Source organism: Lissotriton helveticus, chromosome 7 (genome assembly GCF_964261635.1).
Source record: "Lissotriton helveticus chromosome 7, aLisHel1.1, whole genome shotgun sequence".
NCBI classification, from domain to species: Eukaryota; Metazoa; Chordata; class Amphibia; order Caudata; family Salamandridae; genus Lissotriton; species Lissotriton helveticus.
In genome coordinates, this window is record NC_136068.1 from 1,600,242,420 (window position 1) to 1,600,264,769 (window position 22,350).

General features: G+C 46.8%; 2 protein-coding genes across 3 annotated transcripts in view; one reads left to right on the top strand and one right to left on the bottom strand.

Moving 5' to 3' along the window:
• Positions 1-22,058, bottom strand: part of LOC144770573 (AP-2 complex subunit alpha-1) — a 279,721-nt gene extending 257,663 nt beyond the window's left edge. For both annotated transcript variants that reach the window (XM_078655212.1, XM_078655211.1), the window contains exon 1: positions 21,852-22,058. In XM_078655212.1, coding sequence (XP_078511338.1) covers positions 21,852-21,918 — 67 coding nt within the window. In that variant the 5' untranslated portion in view covers positions 21,919-22,058. The remainder of the gene's footprint in view (positions 1-21,851) is intronic.
• Positions 22,059-22,088: 30 nt separating this feature from the next.
• The window catches only part of TSKS (testis specific serine kinase substrate), a 398,477-nt gene continuing 398,215 nt past the window's right edge, over positions 22,089-22,350 (top strand). The window contains exon 1 of the mRNA XM_078653750.1: positions 22,089-22,220. The gene's annotated coding sequence lies outside the window, so the exon portion shown is untranslated. The remainder of the gene's footprint in view (positions 22,221-22,350) is intronic.

A 22,350-nucleotide genomic window follows, 5' to 3' on the forward strand; every position in this document is an offset into this window, starting at 1 on the left:
CGCATTAATGATGGATAATACCGGGGGGAGTCAATTCCCTCCACAAAAGGGCGAATAATAAGTGGAGCAGTTCCACAAATATAGGGGGAGTTGGTATGTCAGTTAAACCCCGTGCAGACATGTAGGAAAAACAATCAATTGAACAAATTCAGAGGTGTGACATGGCAATGAACAATACGTGTAGTGAAAACGTAAGGGGGAACCACTTCTATATAATAGGGGACCCACCCCTCGAACTCCTGACCTCAAAAAAGGGGGGTTCAGGTTGTTAAATTCACGGAATAAAATGCGGACCTACTCTCAACATGCCACTAACGTCTGCTCACTTTATTCCATTCAATGGTGTCATTGAGGCCATCACGCTCAGCTTTTTCAGAAAAAATCCATTTAGCTTCTTTGCGAGCCAAGATAGCTTCAATGTTGTGTGTTTCACCAACAACTTTTCCCAAAATGGTCCACTTAAAATCCCTGTGACCATGCCCCTGTTCAATGAAATGTTGTACAAGGCGTGCAGTGAGTTTCTTGGCCTTCAGGATACTGATATGTTCTTGGATACGTATCTTGGCTTTGCGAGAAGTAAGCCCGATGTAATACAGCCCACAACTGCACGTCAATCTGTATATTATATGGGACGTGTTGCAATTGCTGAAGTGTTTTAGGTGCCACGTTCTGCCGTCATGTAAAATGACAGATTTGGTGGCACACGTTAGGTCACACACCGAACAGCAGCCACAGGGGTGATGTCCTGTGGGGAGGGTATCAGATTTCGATTTTACTGGAGCACGACTGTGAACCAACTTATCTCGCAAATTTGCTGCCCGTTTGAAAGCAAAACGGGGGATGGGCATTTTATTCGATGCTGTGTCCAAAATGGACCAGTGTTTCCTGATAATTTGGCGCATCCTAGTGGACAGAGGATCGAAAGTGGTCACGATGGGGAGACACACCTGGCGTTCCCTTACATTTCTCTCAAGTAAGGCCTCCCTGGGTGTGTTAAATGCTCTCTTACGGGCCTGTTTTATCACTTTAGCAGGGTAATCCCTTTCCTTAAGTTTGGTGACCAAGCCCTCAGACTGTTCTAAAAACGTCTCAGTAGATGAGCAGTTGCGCCTATACCGGAGAAACTGCCCCACTGGGAGATTATCTCTTAACGCCCTTGGGTGGTAGGAGCGATAATGGAGGAGGGAGTTTCTGTCGGTGTTCTTATGATGTACACTGGTTACTAGTTTAGAGCCAGCCACAGAGATGTTCACATCCAGATATACCACAGTGGTGTTACTGATCGTCCAGGTGAAACGCAGGCTATCATCAGCCTGGTTAAGCCATTGTAAAAATGATGACAATCGGTCCTCTGTACCTGTCCAGATACAGAGGACGTCATCGATGTATCTCTTCCACAACGAGATGTTACTCAAATATGGATTGGTGCAGTGGTTGACCACATTCTCCTCGAACTGGCCCACATAAATGCAGGCCAGACTAGGGGCGAATGTGGCCCCCATAGATGTCCAGGACGTTTGTAAGTACAATTGCCCTTTGTATTCAAAAACATTGTTTGTCAATGCCAATTCTATGCACTGCAAAACAAAAGAGGGCGGGATATCGTAGAACCATTCCAAAGACCCCAGGGCGCGCGCTGCTGCCAACAACGTCGCGTCCTGGGGGATACTCGTATATAGCGACTCTATGTCAATAGTGACGAGTAATTGATGTTCTGGCTCGTACTCAATATCTTTGATGATGTTTAGTATGTCAGTAGTATCCTGAACATAAGAGTCTTGAGTCACTACAGCCTCCCTGAGAAAAAAGTCCGCGAACTGGGACAAGGGTTCCAAGATGGACTGGATACCCGAGATAATGGGGCGTCCCGGGGGCGGACGCTGTGGCTTGTGAATCTTCGGCAAGATGTAAAATGCTGGTATCCGCGGGTTGGTATTAGTAATGAAATCAGCTTACTTGAGAGTGATCCATTTTTTCGCCACAGCGTCTGCCACCATGGTCTTGATGGTGTCGTGAAGACCAGGCGTGGGATCACGCACCAGAGGGTGGTAATTGGTGCGGACACCCAGCAGTCTTAAGACCTCATTTTCGTAATCGCTGGTGTTGAGCACAACAACCGCGCCGCCCTTATCGGCCTGTTTTATTGTAATAGCCGAGTTGTTTTGTAAAGACTTTACCGCCTCCCAGTCTGCCCTTGTCATGTTATGGGCAGAATGTGAGTTGCTGCATTGTTGCAGATACAGAGGACGTCATCGATGTATCTCTTCCACAACGAGATGTTACTCAAATATGGGTTGGTGCAGTGGTTGACCACATTCTCCTCGAACTGGCCCACATAAATGCGGGCCAGACTCGGGGCGAATGTGGCCCCCATAGATGTCCCGGACGTTTGTATTAAAACATTTTTTTTTGTCAATGCCAATTCTATGCACTGCAAAACAAAGGAGGGCGGGGTATCGTAGAACCACTCCAAAGACCCCAGGGCGCGCGCTGCTGCCACCAACGTCGCGTCCTGGGGGAATCTGTCATTTTACATGACGGCAGACCGTGGCACTTAAAACACTTCAGCAATTGCAACACATCCCATATAATATACAGATTGACGTGCAGTTGTGGGCTGTATTACATCGGGCTTACTTCTCGCAAAGCCAAGATACGTATCCAAGAACATATCAGTACCCTGAAGGCCAAGAAACTCACTACACGCCTTGTACAACATTTCATTGGACAGGGGCATGGTCACAGGGATTTTAAGTGGACCATTTTGGGAAAAGTTGTTGGTGAAACACACAACATTGAAGCTATCTTGGCTCGCAAAGAAGCTAAATGGATTTTTTCTGAAAAAGCTGAGCGTGATGGCCTCAATGACACCATCGAATGGAATAAAGTGAGCAGACGTTAGTGGCATGTTGAGAGTAGGTCCGCATTTTATTCCGTGAATTTAACAACCTGAACCCCCCTTTTTTGTGGTCAGGAGTTCGAGGGGTGGGTCCCCTATTATATAGAAGTGGTTCCCCCTTACGTTTTCACTACACGTATTGTTCATTGCCATGTCACACCTCTGAATTTGTTCAATTGATTGTTTTTCCTACATGTCTGCACGGGGTTTAACTGACATACCAACTCCCCCTATATTTGTGGAACTGCTCCACTTATTATTCGCCCTTTTGTGGAGGGAATTGACTCCCCCGGTATTATCCATCATTAATGCGGGAGACTGCCCTCACAATATCTTGCAGTATAGTGCACAGCTGTCTTGTAGGGCGCTTTACGTTTTTTCTTTACGTTTTTTTAAACGTTGTGTTCTAAAACTTTATCGAGAGACACTTCCCCAATCCAAAATGGCCCCGTCACGTGGGGCACGCAGACGCTTTCCGCGTCATCGCGTATGTGCCTGGAAGAGGTCCCGGCGTCACCGTGCCCTAACACGTGACACGCCAGTCAGCCGGCCTTTAAGTCTGGATGTCACCGGCTTCTTCGAGCGGGAGACGTTGGGACCGAGCACAACCGGTTGCGGTAAGAGAACCGGGGAGTAAGTTTAAATCGGTGTCCTCACCGGTGTGTGTCCATAGGGAGCGGGGCGCAATGCATTAGATTACAAAATCTTCTTGTAGGGCTGCCGAGGTCTGCAATTGGGGTGAGCTTTTGAGCTTTTGGTTCTAATTGCGCTGGCAGACGGCTGAGAACAGCGCTGTAGTTGTTTGTTTCCTCAACAGTTAGGCAATGCATTGGATTTAGTCACACCATCCCGGGTTCCGAGGATGGACATGATTTGACATAAAGAAAGGCATTGATTAAGACAACTAGATCAGTGCCCTATTGTATTCATGCACGTTTTTTATGTCTGCAGGTCGCACTTAGGTAATTTGTACCGCCTGCGAGCGTGTGATCTTTTGACACGCTGCCCCCAAATCACTGATGGTTGCTGGTATGCAGCTTCTGGGCAGCCATCAGGTAAAACATGGTGTTCTCCTCACCTGGAGAGGTATGTGTACACCCGTTGAAATTTCGGCATTTTCTTGCTGATTATTCACTTTATCTTGTCGGTGTGTTGTATGTCTGTTTTTTTAATTTACTACAGGTCGTCTGAATTGAGAAAAACACAAACCAAATCAGAAACCCCGATTTTGCCCTGACGAATTTGCTGAAGTAACAGCAATGAAACATGTCGGCATCATTTAAGTATGGTACAATTTGAAACCATTTTTAATCTGGACTACTTGCAGCAGCAGAATAAAGTTATCAGAGCCAGCAAGTTGGTCCACATTTTAACAGCAGTGGCTAGTGTCCTGGCCATTGCTGGGGTTTTAGATGCACACACTCACTTTTGTTATTTGGCGATATAGATGAGTGGTGGGGCAGACTAGATACTCGACATGTTTTGATAAAGCGATACCAGAGTTGGCATATAACCGCGAGGATTATAATGCACTTAAGAGTATATGGTATGCGTTATCATGGAACAGCTATTAGGACTTGGTTCCGCGAGCTGCAAACGGGCTCAGCTCATGCCAGAGCACCATTTCACATTATTCCAAGCACTCTGCCTTCAGGATTGTTAAGGCCTGCCATAGGAGTGACTGATAGGAATACATGTGTCCATTTTAGGGTTAGATATAGGTATACTATATCTAAAGCAAAGGGTGATTACACCACCTTGCCCCAGCTGTCGTGCAGCCAGTTGTGTCAGATTTGGATGGCCAGCCAGGGGTGGCATAATACATGCTGCAGCCCCTGGTAGGCCCTGGGTACACCTATGCCCTGGGTACCTAAGGTACACTGTACAGGGACTGATAGGGTGACTCAGTATCCAATTAGATATGTACCTAAGGTACATGGAATCCATTTTAACAGAGAGAGCAGTGGGCCTGGGGTCCTGAATAGCAGGGCCCCAGGTCAACTAAGTCAGAAAACCAGCAAAACACCAGGCAAAAAGTTGGGGGCAACCATAGTCAGGGATCTACCTTCCTACATCAAGCATGGATAGTAACCAATCGCAATCAAGATCGAGGCCAAATGAAACAAGGCAGAGTGACATTGAAGAAGAACCAGTAACGGATAGGAAACAAGCCAACTCACCGCCGCAGCCCGGCTTCAACAGGAAGCCAGGCAACCTTTGTTGGGACGGGGGCGGGGCCGGACAAATACAGGAAGCAGACGGGAGCCTACTCCGCGTTCCTGTGCCCGCCGGAAGATTTGCATCTCGTGGAGAGCCCCGCGGCCCCCGTCTGTTGCCCAGAATGACCCGCTAGCTGCAGAGGGACACTCGAGAAGAACCTGGTGAGTGGGGTGTGAGGGGGATGTGTGCGCACGTATGTCTGTGTGTGCGCGTGTGTGTATGTGTGCGACGGCGGGGGTGGGAGGGGTTCTCTGTATGTATGTGTGCGTGCATGGGCGCTCGTGTGTGTGTTTCTGTGTATGGGCATGCGTGTGTGGTGTTGGAGCTTCCCAGGAGACAGCAGCTGGCCACAGCGAGCGCGTTCGCGTGTGCGTGGCCCGATCCGATCGCCTTCTCGGAGAGGAAATGCGCGCGGCCAGGTGCTGACCCATACTGTGGTGCATCAAAGAAAAATTTAAATGACCGCAGCAGAGGTATTTAGTGGGTGGGGTGGTCTGTGTGTGTTTAATCTAGACGATGAGTAAAAACCTTGAAATAAACCTCAACCAACAATGACTACTTGGGATGCAGTGGTTCCACCATTTTTGCAGACCCTGCCACTGTAGACAAAGACAGTCACAGGTAAATCTGTCTTGGGGTTGCTGCAACAGGAACCGTCCACCCTCCCCTGGTAGTCCAGGTAAGACAAGCAAAAGAACTCAGCTTTAGGTCTTTGTGCGCACCACGTGCACTCACAGCTTGACCCCTACCTCTGCCTCACAGACAGATAGTCGCCTTACAGGGTTTAAAATGCGGCGGCACATTGACTGGAGCATTGCATGACAAGTGTGCAGCCGCGTGTTCACGAACTGTCTCCCTTGTCTCGAGATAAGAACATGCCAATGATCATTAACATCTCTTAATGATAAATGTATTAAAACGTTCCTCTGTAGTAATCAATCATGATGGTGTGCAGAAGGTGCAGTAAGACATATAGGAAGCTAGGCAGATCGAACACGGCACACATTGTAGGAAGTTAAAAGGGTGGAATCGTACAAATGTAAACATTTACGACCCTGGCATACGTTCTTGTAGCACAAGCTAATTAGCCTTTATTGTCTATCAATGTATGAATTTTAAGGCATAAAAGGAAAAGTTGAATTGAGGAAAACGTTACTTTACAGGCAAAGAAACTGACGGATATGGATAGAGACAGTCGCAATAAGCAAATATGTGCATTGCGTACAAAATAAAGTTTAAGACCTTCTGCTTTGTGAGACTGCTCTGGTTGAGGGCACTGTCAATCTTGGGGAGAAGTGTTGTTTGTTGTGCAGTGACAAAATACCAGTGAAGCAAAAAAGAAGCCCTGGAAAGAATCCGCGCTATTTTGGATTTAAGTGGGTCCCATTAGTATTTATTATGTGAAAAAAATGGAAACTTACGTAGCAATGGGACTGCATAAAAAATAGAAAATCAAGTGTGAGAAGTTGGCCTGATATATAATGTTCACTATTCTAGTGAGCACTTTGTATCAGTCCAAACAACCCTTATTGATGATTGGTTGTAAGTCAACCTTATAGACCAGCTATCCTAGTAGCATGGATACGAGCAGTCTAAGGCTAAGACTCTAGAGGGCGTGTTAAGCCAGCTGTTTTACCATCACATTACCCCTTGAACACCAAGTGAAAGGACACCACACAAGTTGTTATCAAAAATAAAGTATATTTATTTATAACAGGACTACCCTGGCTCTTTATGAGACAGGGAGCTAAGCACACAACAAAACTCTTAAAGAATTACTGAAAGTCGCACAATTTACACAAATGCTCGAGGGGCACGAAAAACCATATACACAAGAAGTGGAATGCGAAGTTACTAGCAGGTAAGTAATACTTTTCTAGACTGTTGAAACGCTAGGCCTACAATGCTGAACCCTTGGATTAGAAGCAGGAGGCCTAGGGACGCCGTGTGCAGAGTGGGAACTCTCACGCGTAATGCGGGAACAAGTCTATGGATACTAGCAATTGCAAAGTTACTGTTCTCGGGCGAACCCGACTAGGTGGGTCGAAAACAAGAGTGGATCCGAACACTTAGGGTGTTGGACTATGCTGGAGCACCGGAGTACTCAGTTTACCTAGCCCAGGGGCTGCGGCTGCATAGGGTTCAAGTTGCGTCGGAAACCCTCGTTGAAGATCCAGGAGCCTGAAGAAAGAAGTTGCTGGCAGGCGGCCAGTGAAGAAGTTCGTGGTGATCCAAGCCTGGATCAGGGAAGAAGAAGACCTGTAAGCAGAGGGGACCAAGTTCTGAATCACTAGCCAGTGATTTAGGTGGGCACCAGGATGGCACCGGACGAAGTCACCTCGACCAGGTGAGTGGGCGCTGCTGGGCTCTGCAGTCTCTCGGACCAGGAGGCGTTGTCGGCGACCAGGATGGAGGTGCGAGCTGTCCCACGAAGGTCTCTGCTGTCGACGTCGCTGGACCCAGGATTGGGGCAACAAGTCTTGGCAAATGCAAGCCCACGCGGTGGACTTAAAATGGAGTCTGGAGTGGACCAGGAGGGTCCAGGGTGCTCCTCTTTTGGAGGGGAGCAAGGGCTAGTCTGGAGCAACCAAACCAGCGGTGTTTGTCGTCGTGAAGCGTCGTAAGAGGGCCACTAGCCAACGGGCAAGTGACCGGGACAACGCGGTGAGCAGCAAAGAGCAGTAGGGCCCCACGCAGATCTCGTGGATGCAGGGGGGCTGAACTTCGGTGCTGGAGCTGCTCAGGGTCGGGGCTTCTCTTACCCCAAAGCACTCAGTCGAGGGTCACTCGGTGGTGGTGCTGGACAAGCATCGTGTAGTCTTCAAAGATGGCCGGTCCCTCGAGGTCTCGTCACACCCACGGATCACAGCTGGGCTGATGATGCAGGTTGAGGTCAGAGGTGCCAGGGAAGCCGGTTCTCGTCGTGCTGGGCAGTCTTGATCCGGAGGAGAGACTTACAGCAGACCGCGATGCTTGGTTGGTGCCTGCTGCTGCAGGGTGACTACTCCTTAGTCACAAGGGAGAAATCTTGAGAAGAGTCTTGAGGTCCTTTCGTGGAAAGTTGGTTCAGGATTCAAAGATGATCTGATTTTGAAGGGGGCCAGTTCCTACCTTTATCCTGCAAAAAGGGGCTGGCACGCGACTAAGTCCTGCCCTATGGGTGGGACTAGGAGGGGGGTGGTTACACCCCTCTCCTTTGGCGGGCTTTCCCCAGATCAGGGGCTGGAGTGCCCCTGGAACTGGTTCAAGCCGGCCTATGCACAGTGAGCACCGGGGTGCCACTTGCAGTCACCTTCCTCTAAAGCCCTGCCTACCTAGAATACACAAAATCCTGTCTGGGTCGGTGCTGGCACCGCCCCTGGCAGGAAACCCTTTGTCCTTGCCTCCTGTGCTGGGAGGACTCCCAGCAGCAGGAGGGCAGACTTGTGTCTCGGTGGCAGCATCCATCTTGTGGAGCTGAGGCTATGTCTGACTTTAACCGGGGTTACAGGTTACATACATGTCGTGTCCCTCTAGAAGGGTGGAATGCTAACCCCGTCGCCAGAATTGGCGAGGGGTTAGTATTCCAATTCGTATGACACCTTACTCGACATGTTTTGATAAAGCGATACCAGAGTTGGCATATAACCGCGAGGATTATAATGCACTTAAGAGTATATGGTATGCGTTATCATGGAACAGCTATTAGGTCTTGGTTCCGCAAGCTGCAAACGGGCTCAGCTCATGCCAGAGCACCATTTCACATTATTCCAAGCACTCTGCCTTCAGGATTGTTAAGGCCTGCCATAGGAGTGACTGATAGGAATACATGTGTCCATTTTAGGGTTAGATATAGGTATACTATATCTAAAGCAAAGGGTGATTACACCACCTTGCCCCAGCTGTCGTGCAGCCAGTTGTGTCAGATTTGGATGGCCAGCCAGGGGTGGCATAATACATGCTGCAGCCCCTGGTAGGCCCTGGGTACACCTATGCCCTGGGTACCTAAGGTACACTGTACAGGGACTGATAGGGTGACTCAGTATCCAATTAGATATGTACCTAAGGTACATGGAATCCATTTTAACAGAGAGAGCAGTGGGCCTGGGGTCCTGAATAGCAGGGCCCCAGGTCAACTAAGTCAGAAAACCAGCAAAACACCAGGCAAAAAGTTGGGGGCAACCATAGTCAGGGATCTACCTTCCTACATCAAGCATGGATAGTAACCAATCGCAATCAAGATCGAGGCCAAATGAAACAAGGCAGAGTGACATTGAAGAAGAACCAGTAACGGATAGGAAACAAGCCAACTCACCGCCGCAGCCCGGCTTCAACAGGAAGCCAGGCAACCTTTGTTGGGACGGGGGCGGGGCCGGACAAATACAGGAAGCAGACGGGAGCCTACTCTGCGTTCCTGTGCCCGCCGGAAGATTTGCGTCTCGTGGAGAGCCCCGCGGCCCCCGTCTGTTGCCCAGAATGACCCGCTAGCTGCAGAGGGACACTCGAGAAGAACCTGGTGAGTGGGGTGTGAGGGGGATGTGTGCGCGCGTATGTCTGTGTGTGCGCGTGTGTGTATGTGTGCGACGGCGGGGGTGGGAGGGGTTCTCTGTATGTATGTGTGCGTGCATGGGCGCTCGTGTGTGTGTTTCTGTGTATGGGCATGCGTGTGTGGTGTTGGAGCTTCCCAGGAGACAGCAGCTGGCCACAGCGAGCGCGTTCGCGTGCGCGTGGCCCGATCCGATCGCCTTCTCGGAGAGTAAATGCGCGCGGCCAGGTGCTGTCTCCTGGGAAGCAGAGTCGGTAACAATAGATCTCTGGCGAGACAGCGCTTCACGCTGTAATCGCCACGAGACCTAAAAACAAAGTGACTGCTAAGACCGAAGATTATTTTTCTTTTTTGGAACTCTTTCAGCTTTGCTCTGAGCTGGCAACAAACGGGCAAATCTGACCATCTCTGATTTAGAGGAATAGATTAGAAAAATGCACATCCAGTAATCTCACTATAATTTTAGGCGATGCAACCCAGGCCTTTGTGAAAGGAGTGGCAGCTTTAAAGAGCTTGTTTCCTTCGCCATGGCAACCCTGCTAAATGTGGAAACGTTTACATAGAGATTGTTATCGCCAGTCACCGTGTTTATTACTTCGCGAGCTGCACTGTTTCCTTTCTGTTCAGCAGGTTCCAAGGTTACATTTTTGCAGCGTGGGATACAAGTTCTCGGATAGAAAGGGCAGCATTCAGACAGAGTTTATCACCGTTGGTGTAAACGGTATTTAGGGAAGAAACAGGGCCCATTTGACCTCAGGCGCCCGGCAGCAAGGATTTATTATGAAAGAGATATCAATATGCAAAACTGTAATTCAAAGCACAAGAGATGCTGAGGGAGAGATAAGAAAGGCAGATGGTGGCTGCGTGCACGGCCGCAAAAGTGAAAGTAATGGCCAGCGATGCGGAGGAAGAGATAAGAGAGGCAGATGGCGGCTGCGCGCGTGCACACGAGCGTGCACGTAAGCTTGAGGCCAGCAAAAGCTTGTGGGTAGCATTTTGAAAACCCCCTTACTAAAAGTCGAGCAAGCAGCGCATGCGCTGCTCTAGGCTCGACCTAAAAAGGCCAATTAACAAAAAGTAAATTTACATGTAAGTAAATCTACACATGTAAATGTGCTTTTACACTTAATTTACTTCTTTTCTTATTCACCATTTGCAAGTGTAAATTTAATGAAAAGTTTTCATTTATATGTCCCCACCTAATAAAATCAGGGGATGAAGCCATATTTACGAATATACATTTACTATTACCAACTTTTCACATGTAGGCAGAGGTTTCCGACACTAGGGTGGAGAGCTCCCGTGAAGATCTCCCTATGCTAAAGTATAAAGAGATTTTTTAAAGTTGAATAAACTTTAAAAAAATAGTTACAATATTTTTTTTTAAATGTTTTTATTGGTTATAACACAGATATTTATAATATTTTTAAGTTAATGTATGTAAATTATTTTTATATCTGTGTTTAAAAATTTGAAAAAAATATACTCCAGTACTATTATCTTGATTTTTAATTACAAATGTCACAAATTTAAATATTTATTTAAAAAATAAATCCCTCCTGCAGTACAAAATATTTGCATTTTTTATGTAGCAAAAATGACAAAAAGTAATGTCGAAACTCAATTAAATTACTTTAAGGGGTGCAGGGCTCTAAACTGGAGGATGCCTTAGGATGCGAACATTTTATAAACAGATCTGTATTTAGCTGAAATTAGGCTGTAGGTAGGTTTGCAGACCACTCCAAGCTCTCAAAATTCTGCAACACCTTTTTGGTTTTGTATAGTAGCTTGTTGCACCGAAGTGCAATTCATGTGACCCAGAGTCCGGCAGGCTTCTCCTTCTAAACCACTTTCTGCTGCTGGAGCAAATTTAATTTCTAAATCGGTTAAAGCACGGATGGCTGGTTTCAAACTTCCGCAGAGTTGGCTTTGAACAGCAATATTCTGACATTCAACAGAAAAAATTAAATTGAAACCTAACATGTGGGTTAGAAGCTCTACTGTAAAGCACTATGTAAGTGTGGAGGTGGGAGTCAGCTGCAAACTGCATAATGGCATTGCGATTTAAGCTGTTAAGAGGGAAGACCACCCACACCCTCTGAAAACGAAACCCAAAAAAAACAAGAACACCAACACGTAACCAAAGAAAGAAAAGTGCAACACTAAAACAACAGGTAATACAAGGCTAGCAAGTTTCCTGTGAGAATATATGCAACTTTCCTATGCCACTGTGTGTTAATGTGTGGCATCTTCACGCCTCTTGTGATAAACATAGGTATATTTCATGGCAGGAAGAAAATTATGCATTGCTTCAATATGTTTTTTTTTATATCTTTGTTTTCAGGAATATAAAGTTCTGTGTATGACAATTTGGTGTAGTAACAACAAACACTACACTTGCCCGAATGCAATGAAACAGGAAATGACTGGATTAACTACTCACCCACTGTTATGTTCCACATAGGCATCCCAATATAGGCTCAGGTAGCAACCTAACCTCTCACCTATATTTTCCCTGCCATTAGACTACATAATGGTTCTTGGGACTGATCTTTTACCTAGTTACGGTACTGCTAACAGGATGTGGGGTTTCCCCCGAAAACTAGCCTCATTCATTATGCATGAGGATTCTTGGAAACTCAGCAGGACTACCATCTCCTGCATAATAACTATGTATACGGGTCATTCCTTCCGTCATCCTAAATCCAACATCATACAGCAAGATATATTCCCTGAAGGTACCACTTTGGGTATATAAACATCATATCGTTGCTGAGGCAGGGAGAGGAGAAAAAGGAATTCCATGCTGACACACGGACGCAAGATGCTGAGGTTCCTGCACGCAGACACTCCAGCTCGCAGTGGTCTGACATCCCTCGCGGGGTGTCCATCTCGAGACCAAGATGGGGTCCTACAGTCTCTCACTTCAGGTAATGGGGTTGACTTGATCCTGGAGGGATTCTTGGCTCCACATCTACATACATGCTAAGTACACTTAGGTACATCTAGTTAGGGTTGCATCGCAGGAGTACGCATTATTACTGTCATGTATTTTTATACCGGACTGTATTCATTGTTTAGCACCATGGTAGAAATTTACCATCCTTTTACTCTGTTGGTGCTTCTAATCATTTATATCTGTTTCTGTCTAATGGTTGTTTCAGCACACATATTTTACACTAGAATGACGCTGGTTCAATAAATTCTTATTAAAAACGTCCCCACCGTTTATTCTGTGCATCTCTCTGAGACAAAGTGAGGACAAGTGACTGAGCAAAAAGTACTGTACTGTTTCCACGATCCCTGAAGGGTCAGAGTTGTAATATGCGATAGTTGCCAAGAACTATTCTCTCCTTGGTAAGAGGGGTTTCTAATGGCACTCTGAGCTAGCTGGTATACAGGCAAACATACCGGCGTCTGGAATCAGTCTGGACACCAATCCCATAGTCTATGTTGTCTAAACCCGTAGATATTATATAGGTTTATAGGAACTACGCAACACCATGACAAGGCACAACTGGTCAAATAAAGCTATTCCTGAAAATGTCCATAATCAGGTTCAAGCTAACATTCTTATTTATGTCATAGACGCCTATTTATTTGAAAAAATGAAGAAAAATATTTTTGAAGTAAAAGGAGACCTTCATTTTTTTTCCAACGTATGTAATAGAGAAATCTGAACTTCTTCTGTGCCAGTTGTGGGCACTCAATCCTGTTTACCTTAAGATAGTGAGCCTTGTCTTGTGTATCTTAATAGTAATAAAGAACTACAAGTAATACGATACAAACTGACAAGATTTGATCAACTACTTTAACACAAGAACCAGGAGTTCTCCATGTATGTTTGTGCCAGTTTCTTTAGGTTTGTAAATATTGTGCTCTTCAAAACCATGTGAAATGTAGAGTCGATGGTGTACTCTACTAGTGGTGTACTTCCAAAGAACATCCACGGTCTTTGGAAGTGGCTATATTTTCATTGGCACTCCCCTTTTCAACGTAACATTTATATCCTCTGGCATAAAGCGAATAAAAACGTAATCTTTATAAACAATGATTTGTTGTTGTTAATATGTAACCACAGTAAATGGTGGGTGTCATGATGACTATTACATGCATCTTAATCTTTGAGGCTCTGACATATTAGCTTGCATCCATCACATTACAAAGCTGACCCAAGGCAAACGCAGATATAAAAATAAGGAAACGAGTGTGGCTAACAAGCTACTCTGGAGGAAAGCTAGCATAAGTCTGAATTTGTTGTTACCACCTCCTTCCTCTCCGGCAGAACCCAGAGCGTCCGCCTCCCCCATTCCGTTCCAAAACCTCCGAGATCATCTGCGGCGTACCCCAGGGATCCTCCCTCAGCCCGACGCTGTTCAACATTTACATGGCCCCGCTCGTCCACGTAGCCCGACAGCACGACCTCTACATAATCTCCTACGCCGACGACACTCAGCTGATCCTCTCCCTCACCAAGGACCCCATCACTGCAAAGCCAACCTCCACGAAGGAATGAAGGCTGTCGCCGACTGGATGAAGACCAGCCGCCTGAAGCTGAACTCGGACAAGACGGAGGTCCTCATCCTCGGCTCCAACCCTTCAGCCTGAGACGACTCCTGGTGGCCGACGGCACTGGGGGCAGTCCCGACACCGACCGACCACGCACGCAACCTGGGAATCATCCTAAACTCAACGCTCTCAATGACCAAGCAAGTCAATGCCGTGTACTCCTCCTGCTTCAACACCCTCCGCATGCTCCGCAAGATCTACAGATGGATCCCGACAGATACAAGAAAGACAGTCACCCAGGCCCTCATCAGCAGCAGACTCGACTACGGAAACACCCTCTACGCGGGAGCCCCGACCAAGCTCATCAAACGACTACAACACATCCAAAATGCCTCGGCACGACTGATCCTCAACGTTCCACGCCACGGCCACATCATCCCCCACCTGAGAAACCTGTACTGGCTCCCTGTCAACAAGAGGATATTCTTCAAGCTCCTCACCCACACACACAAGGCACTCCACAAGACCAGCCCAGCCTACCTCAACAGACGGCTCTCCTTCTACATCCCCAACCGCCAGCTACGCTCTGCCGACCTCTCACTCACCACCGTCCCGCGCATCCGAAGAACAACCACCGGTGGGAGATCCTTCTCCCACCTCGCCGCAGAGACATGGAACACCCTCCCACTGAGCCTACTACAGACCCAAGACCTGCTGACGTTCAGGAGGATACTCATGACCTGGCTGTTCGATCAGTAGCACCCCCCCCCCCCCAGCGTCTTGAGACCCTCGCGGGTATGTAGTGCGATTTACAAATGATTGATTGATTGATTGACATGTGATGTAGAACATCTGGCTCACAGTGGTAGCGAGTGTACACACAGACTATGACTGAACTCCTTTATTGAAGTATAATTTCTGTAAAGAAGTGTGCCCATGTGCTGTCACAGCTACTGCTCCTCTTCTTTCTACCTCAACGTTCCAAACCACCCATATTTATATACGGAACACAGCCCATGAAGCATTCTACACTACAATCTATATGTAATACTACACATCCCCAACTTTTATAAAAACAAAAGACAAAAAACCTTGCAAACAAATTCTTCTAATTTTTTAGGTTTTCTAATTCTTCTTCCAACAGCGCTTTCTCTTGAAAGGATGAGGTAGCACTCCTTTCTTCAGACACTTCCATCCTTAAATCCCAAAAAAATGGCATTTACCTTGAAATACAACCATGCACATCACTCATACTGGTAACTTAGTAATAGACAGAATTTAAACACCAAAAATCATTTACAAGTTTGTTGGCAACAACTGGATCAAACTTTCTATTACAATTTGTACCCAACACAATACCACTCCTATGCCATGTAATGCCATCTTCCAATTCCAGTGTTATCCATTACTGTGGCAACTTTTTTTCAGATTACTAAATTTGCTTTTACCTTTTTAGCAGTCTTGATCCGAATCCATTGTCCAACCTTTAAATTAGTTTTATTTACACTAGGTTTATCATCATAACATTTTTTTTTACTGTAAAGCTAAGACGTGATTTTCGACCCTATCAGCATTCCAACCCACCAATCTACTTCTATTCATCCATCCGGGTTTACTTAAGAGTACGGGGTGCGTCCTCTCATTAAGGCAAATTGACTTTCACCTAGGCAGACCCGCTTGAGGAAAGGCAGATACTCTTGGTGAGAAGAGCGCCTGGGAAAGGGCTCTGTTCTCGCTTCCCAGCCCTGAATTTTACGTAAATCCTGCATTTTATCTTTATTTTGCACAAGTGTCATCACAAATATTACTTTTTAACAGTTTGTTTTAAATCACTTACATGTTCTAAAATACTGTTTGTTTTGCATCGCCTCACCTGTTCCGAGTCCCCGGTCCACCGCTAATTGTTTGGTTTGCGTGGAGGGACGAGTCAAGTCAAGCCCGTCTGCGCCCGTCCACGGCTGGCCGGGGCCAGGGGCCACGATCCCTGCTCGTGTTTCCACCCATGTCAGGAGATACAGCCCCAACTCTCTACTTAAACTAAGAGGAAAGATCTCACCCCCATGCCTCTCCACATGTAACCCAGCAAAACAAGGCTCAATCTGCCCGTATTGCGGATTTCAGCTTCTCCCCGACCGCACAATGAAAAACGCACAGCGAAGTATGTATCTTCTGAACTGCAGATCTCTCTCCAAACACACCACAGAGATTTCCCTGCTTTTAGATGAATTAAACCCAGATGACCTGTTTCTGATAGAAACCTGGCTCCACTCCGAATCAAAACCTGATATCATCCAGGCCCTACCTAGAGGATACCAAATTTTACGCAAAGACCGCTCAACAGGAAGAGGAGACGGCTTAGCAATCTTTTACAAAGATTGCTATGGCTGCCACAGCTCCCCAAACTCAATACCCAACTGCGAAAGTCTCTCCTTCTCCTTTGACTTCTCCCCCATTAGCACCTTCTCAGGGATGCTTGTATATCGTCCACGCGGGACCCTAGGACAATTTCCCAACTCCCTGTCTTCCTCTATAGCCAACCTAGCTTGTAGCTCATCAAATTTCACACTTCTAGGGGATTTTAATATCCATTTTGAGGATACCACGGACCACAATGCCCTAGAAATGACTACCAGTCTCGCCGCACTACAACTTCAACAACTAGTGCTGAAACCAACCCACTCCAAGGGTCATCTCCTTGATCCCATTTTCAGCAATTGCACAGATCTCCTAGTGGAAAATCCCTCCCCCCTGCCATGGACGGACCACTTCCTGATCCCTGTCTCCTGGGTTACTCCACATACCCACTCTTCCTCCACTATAGTAATTCGGAGGGAACGCAACTGGTCAAAACTCCCCCAGGCTGAATGGGCATCGACCCTTGAAACTTCTAGACCACTCAGCAACGCTGACCCCACCCTAGCCAATGAACACTACAATAGATGGATCTCAAACTCACTAGACTCTGTCCTCCCCATAAAACATACTGAATCCAAACGCAGTACTAAGACTGCCCCCTGGTACTCCCAGGATTTACGAGAAAGGAAACGCCAATGCAAAAAACTGAAGAGGAAGTGGCATCTGGACTACTCACTCCCCAGAAAAACTTCATATAGAGCTGTGATAAAAACATATAACTAGCTAAAAGCAAAGGTGTTTGTAGTTCTAGCGAGAGTGAGTGAAACAGACATCGACGCTCATAAGTTGAAATTAAAACTAATTTTGAGACAAGGACTTGAAAGAAATGTCAAGCATTCTCAGTGCCGTGGTGCATCCTGCCAGCTCCACTGAATCCCACTGTTACTGAAAGGCCACAGACCCCAGGACATCGGATGCACACAACCCAAACACATACAGTTGAGGCCACGCTGATCCAGCTTGCCCCGTAGCACACCTAACAGGGTCTGACACTGCATATCTCTGAACATGAGGTCATGCTGTGACAACGACTACAAACCATCCGTCCAGCTGAGCCCTTACAACAAATATAATTCAAGAGGCAGTCTAACGTTGGGCTTGGTCAACCTTCATTTAGAGCAACTTCCTCTTGCACCTTTACACGAGACTACCCCTTTAATGCGAGAGCGGGATGGAGGAGGGCTGCGGGCAGAGGGAGCGAGAGCGGGACGGAGGAGGGCTGTAGGCAGAGGGAAGGGGGAGCAAGAGCGGGAGGGAGGAGGACTGCGGGCAGAGGGAAGGGGGGGCGAGAGCGGGACGGAGGAGGGCTGCGGGCAGAGGGAAGGCGGGAGGCAAGTGGAGCCGAGCAGCTCCGAAAACACCACCATGTTTCTCCGAGGTCAAGCAGAAATGCCTCGGAGAAACGCACCGTCATTTTGGGATTCGGGGGCGTGTTTTTCTTTCTCGCCTCTTCCCATTGGCTGGAATGTAAAATTTCCAGCCAATGGGAAGAGGAGAGAAAGAACATGAAAAAACAAGCCCCCGAATCCCAAAATGACGGGGCTTAAACGGACAGACGCCCCTCTCCTCCAATGGCTGGCCTCCGTTTAGGAAGCCAGCCTAAGGAGAAGAGGGGCGGGTTCAAGCCCCACACTCTAAAACATAAGATCTCGCCGGCGAGACTGCGCAAGGCAGCCTACGCAGGCCGAGACCTAAAAATTAAATTAGAATCGCGCAAGTAGCCTTTTTCGAAAATAAGATCAATGCAGCTGCTTCCAGGCATAAGGAAATTTATCAATTGAAAAATCCCTTCTCAAACTCCCAGTAAAACCTCAAAATCCCCTTAATGCCCAACCCTGCTGCAATGACCTGGTAGAGTTCTTCTACAATAAAATACAAACTATCTATACCTCCTTTCCCCACACTCAGATCCCCATATCACCCATCAAACCTCCTGAGATAGGGCTCCACCCCCCAGCAACACTCAACATCCTTCCCTCTCGTGACTCTTCCATGCTACAATCTATTATGCTTCAGGTAAAATCCGGCTCCCCTATTGATCCAGCACCTCCACGCTCTTTGCTGACAGTTACCGGGCACATCCTACCCACCATTCTTGAATTGCTTAATGCCTCTCTAGCCACCGGGACTGTCCCGCTCCCCTGGAAACGGGCCATGGTCAAAGCCCTCCTTAAAAAACCCAACTTAGATCCTAATAACCCAGGGAATTATCGACCAATCTCCCTATTTCCCTGGCTAAGCAAGATCATAGAGAAACACATCAACAAATCTCTGACGGAGTTCCTAGCGATCAACCACCTGCTCGACCCTGCCCAGACAGTTTTCCAACACATGCATGGGACCGAGACCGCCCTCGTCGCCGTGACAGAGGAGGCAAGGAAGATCATAGATCAATGAGGCACCGCGGCCATCATCCTCCTTGACCTAAGTGCCGCCTTTGACACTGTAAATCATAACATCTTACTCAAAGACTTCCCAATCTAAAAGTCTCAACGAAAGCACTCACATGGTCTGAGTCTTTCCTGTCTGATCGATCCTTTCAAGTCTTTGAGGGCGACGTCACCTCCCCTAGCAAATCTCTAGGCTGTGGTGTGCCGCAGGGCTCTTCTTTGAGCCCCACACTCTTTACTATTTACATGAGCCCCCTTAATGAGATTGTCCGCCCCTTCGGGATAAAAATAATCACCTATGCAGACGATACTCAGCTAGTGGTGGCCCTAAACCAATTTCACACCGGGCCCAACAACCTGAGGGACTGCCGAGAAGCAGTGACCTCATGGATGACATCATCTTGTCTCAAACTAAACGGAGACAAGACCGAGCTGATGCTCCTAGGTAACTTCACCAATCCTGCTATTGACTCCCTCTGGCCTACGTGTCTTGGACCTGCCCGCATACCCAAGGACACAATTAAGAGCCTGGGCATCTGACTGGATAAGTCTTTTAATTTTAACCACCAAGCAGCCAAACTTTCAGCGACCTGCTTTGGTATACTTAGGCTTATCCGGAAAATCCTTCCCTTACTACCCTTTAAGGCCAGACAAATCTTGATCCAGGGTCTCATTTAGTCTCGTTTGGACTTCTGGAATGCCCTTTACCTAGGGGCCCCCCCAGGACACCCTAAGCAAGCTCCAGGTAATCCAGAACTGTGCAGCACGAATCCTTTTTCAGATCCCTCGTCGCATCCCTGTCAAAACCAAACTTAAGAAACTTCATTGGCTCCCAGTTAGGGAAAGAATTGTATTTAAGGGTATGTGTAACGCTCACCGAGCCTTCTGGAAAATGGGGGCCACCATTAACCATTCTCTGATCACCCCCTACCAACCCAATAGACAGCTCAGATCAGCTTCTTCCTTCCGTGTGACAGTACCCAGGATCAAGAGAGCCAGATGTGGGGGCCGTTCGTTCTCCCAAAACTCGGCTAAACTCTGGAACTCTCTTCCCCTCCACCTTCGTTCAGAGCCCAATCTTCTGCCCTTCCGAAAAAAGCTAAAAACCCTGCTGTTTAACAAATCAGACTAGGCTCCCACCGTTCTTCCACACGCGTTCGTCCGCAGCGCTAGGACGCCTCAGGGTAGCTATCGCGCTATACAAATTATCTTTTCATTTCATTTCACCTACAGAAGCATGTGAAGTTACAAAGTATGCCCACACATTCTTTTTAGGTCTAGCCTAGGCAGGGCATGCGCTGCTCTGCGAGTCATGCTGTATTGAAGCCCCGTCCACTCTTCATGCATATTTGCCATTGGCTTGTATCATTGACTTTCGGTAAATGCTGGCTTCTGATTCGTTAATAGGCTTGTTAGTCCCTCCTTAGTACTGCCTTGTTGTAACTTGTAACCTCTCAAGAGGACTGGCCCTTTGACTTCAGTTGTTACACGGTATGTCTTATTTACTCTGTAAGCACTATTTTCTTTAATGGTTTCTCCTACCGCAGGCACTACATGCTTTCCTAGAAACTGTGCCCCATACCGCATTTCACTTTAATTGAGGCCCCGGACCTTTCTTTAGATACGTGTCGTCTAAAGAAAAGAGCGAGCGAGGCCTCTATTAACATGAAAACACAGCATCGGGCGCTTGTAAACAACCTGCATTTTCAATCCAATAGGTCTCGCATTTTGGAAACGTTGACCTATTGCTATCATAAATGACAATGCCTTTTATTATTGCAGGTTTTTAAACACAAATAAAAGACATTGTCATTTACAATGCCAAAAGCTCAAAATATCGCAATTGCGAGACCTATTGCATTACAAATGCTGGTTAATTCAGTATTGCAATATTTGTTGCTAAGATTAAGAGGTTGAATAACACCTTTAATCACTATGTTGTCTATCTCCACGATTCTATTGCCACTAGGATTATAAAGTGCAGTCATTGTTTGTTTAATACCAGCAACCTTTAAAAAATTATTCATTTCTTTTGACTTGAACTCCATTCTCTGTTAAAACAGACGTAGGAAATCCTTTAAAAAATACTTAGTGTAAAAATGTAATAATGATTTTAGTTTTAATTTTATCCATTAAACACACTTCAATCAATCTTGAAAATTGTTGTGATGACACTTCAACATTCATTCCTATCTGGCAATGTAATTATTTGGAGTGTTGGTGGCCTGGTGGATAGAACTTAGAAGTTTTTTTTTTTGGGGGGGGGGTCTGTTAAAGTTTCACGTGTGGCAGTTATAGGTCAACCAGAACAATAATGTATTTTTTACTCTCATGCCATAAAATTGGTCCCTTAAAATAGTCTACATTATATGCATAACACTACACACGCCTAGATAATGGTGAAAGACGCTGTCCGGTGCTAATGTGTACCAATTATCAGGTAAAGACACATGCATGAATTTAAATGGATTGTCAGAGGCTGGGAGACACTAAAAGTAAAGGAAAGCATTGGCATTTAGACACGACAAGGGACTCCTAACGCAGTGAGAAGTGCAGGCTGTCAGGTGCTAACGTAAACCATTTATCAGGTAAAGACACATTAATTAATTGAAATGAATTGACAGAGGCTGGAAGACATTAATATAAAGGTATGCATTGGCATTTAGACACGACAAGTGACTTCTAACATGCAGTGAGAAGTAAAGGATTGGCAAATTAATCTAGCCATTGACAGGTAATGAGAGAAATTGACAGGTAAATGCATGGACTCTATTGAGCTTTGACAGCTGCTTTAGCATAACTTCCGGTCTCAGGTGTTGCCACTTCCGGTCTCCCTCTCCCTGACCGGAAGTACCAACCTTACTCCCAGGACTGCTCCCATCCCCACACTCACAGTTGCGGATGTCGGAGATGAACACGGCCAAGCCGCGCATCCCATCTCCTTTGGAAACGGCCGGCATCTTTCGGCCTTATCCCAGCACAGCCAAGCGGCGGGCCGTGCGTGCGTACGCATGCGCAGGAGGCTGCGTGTGGGGGCGTACATATTAAAAATGGAGGCTCAAGCCTAAACACGCCCCTGCGATCGGACATCCGTTGCACAGTTAAGGTAATGCCCCAATCCAAGATGAAAGCCACACTCATAACTTAACAGCCTTATTAGCATAGGAATGTTACTTTCCCTTCCTAACGTACAGAGTTGACTGTAAACTATCTTCATAGTTTTCGTTTTGGACTGGATTGAGTTCGTGATCCATGCCATTGGGTAGGAAACATTTTCTGTGGGACCGATGACCAAACCGGCTGCGCCTAATAGTTTCTAAGTTGCAAGGGAACCGTGTTCGACTCGTCTCTGTTCTGTTTCGTCGCTAAAACGCACCAGACATTAACAAGAT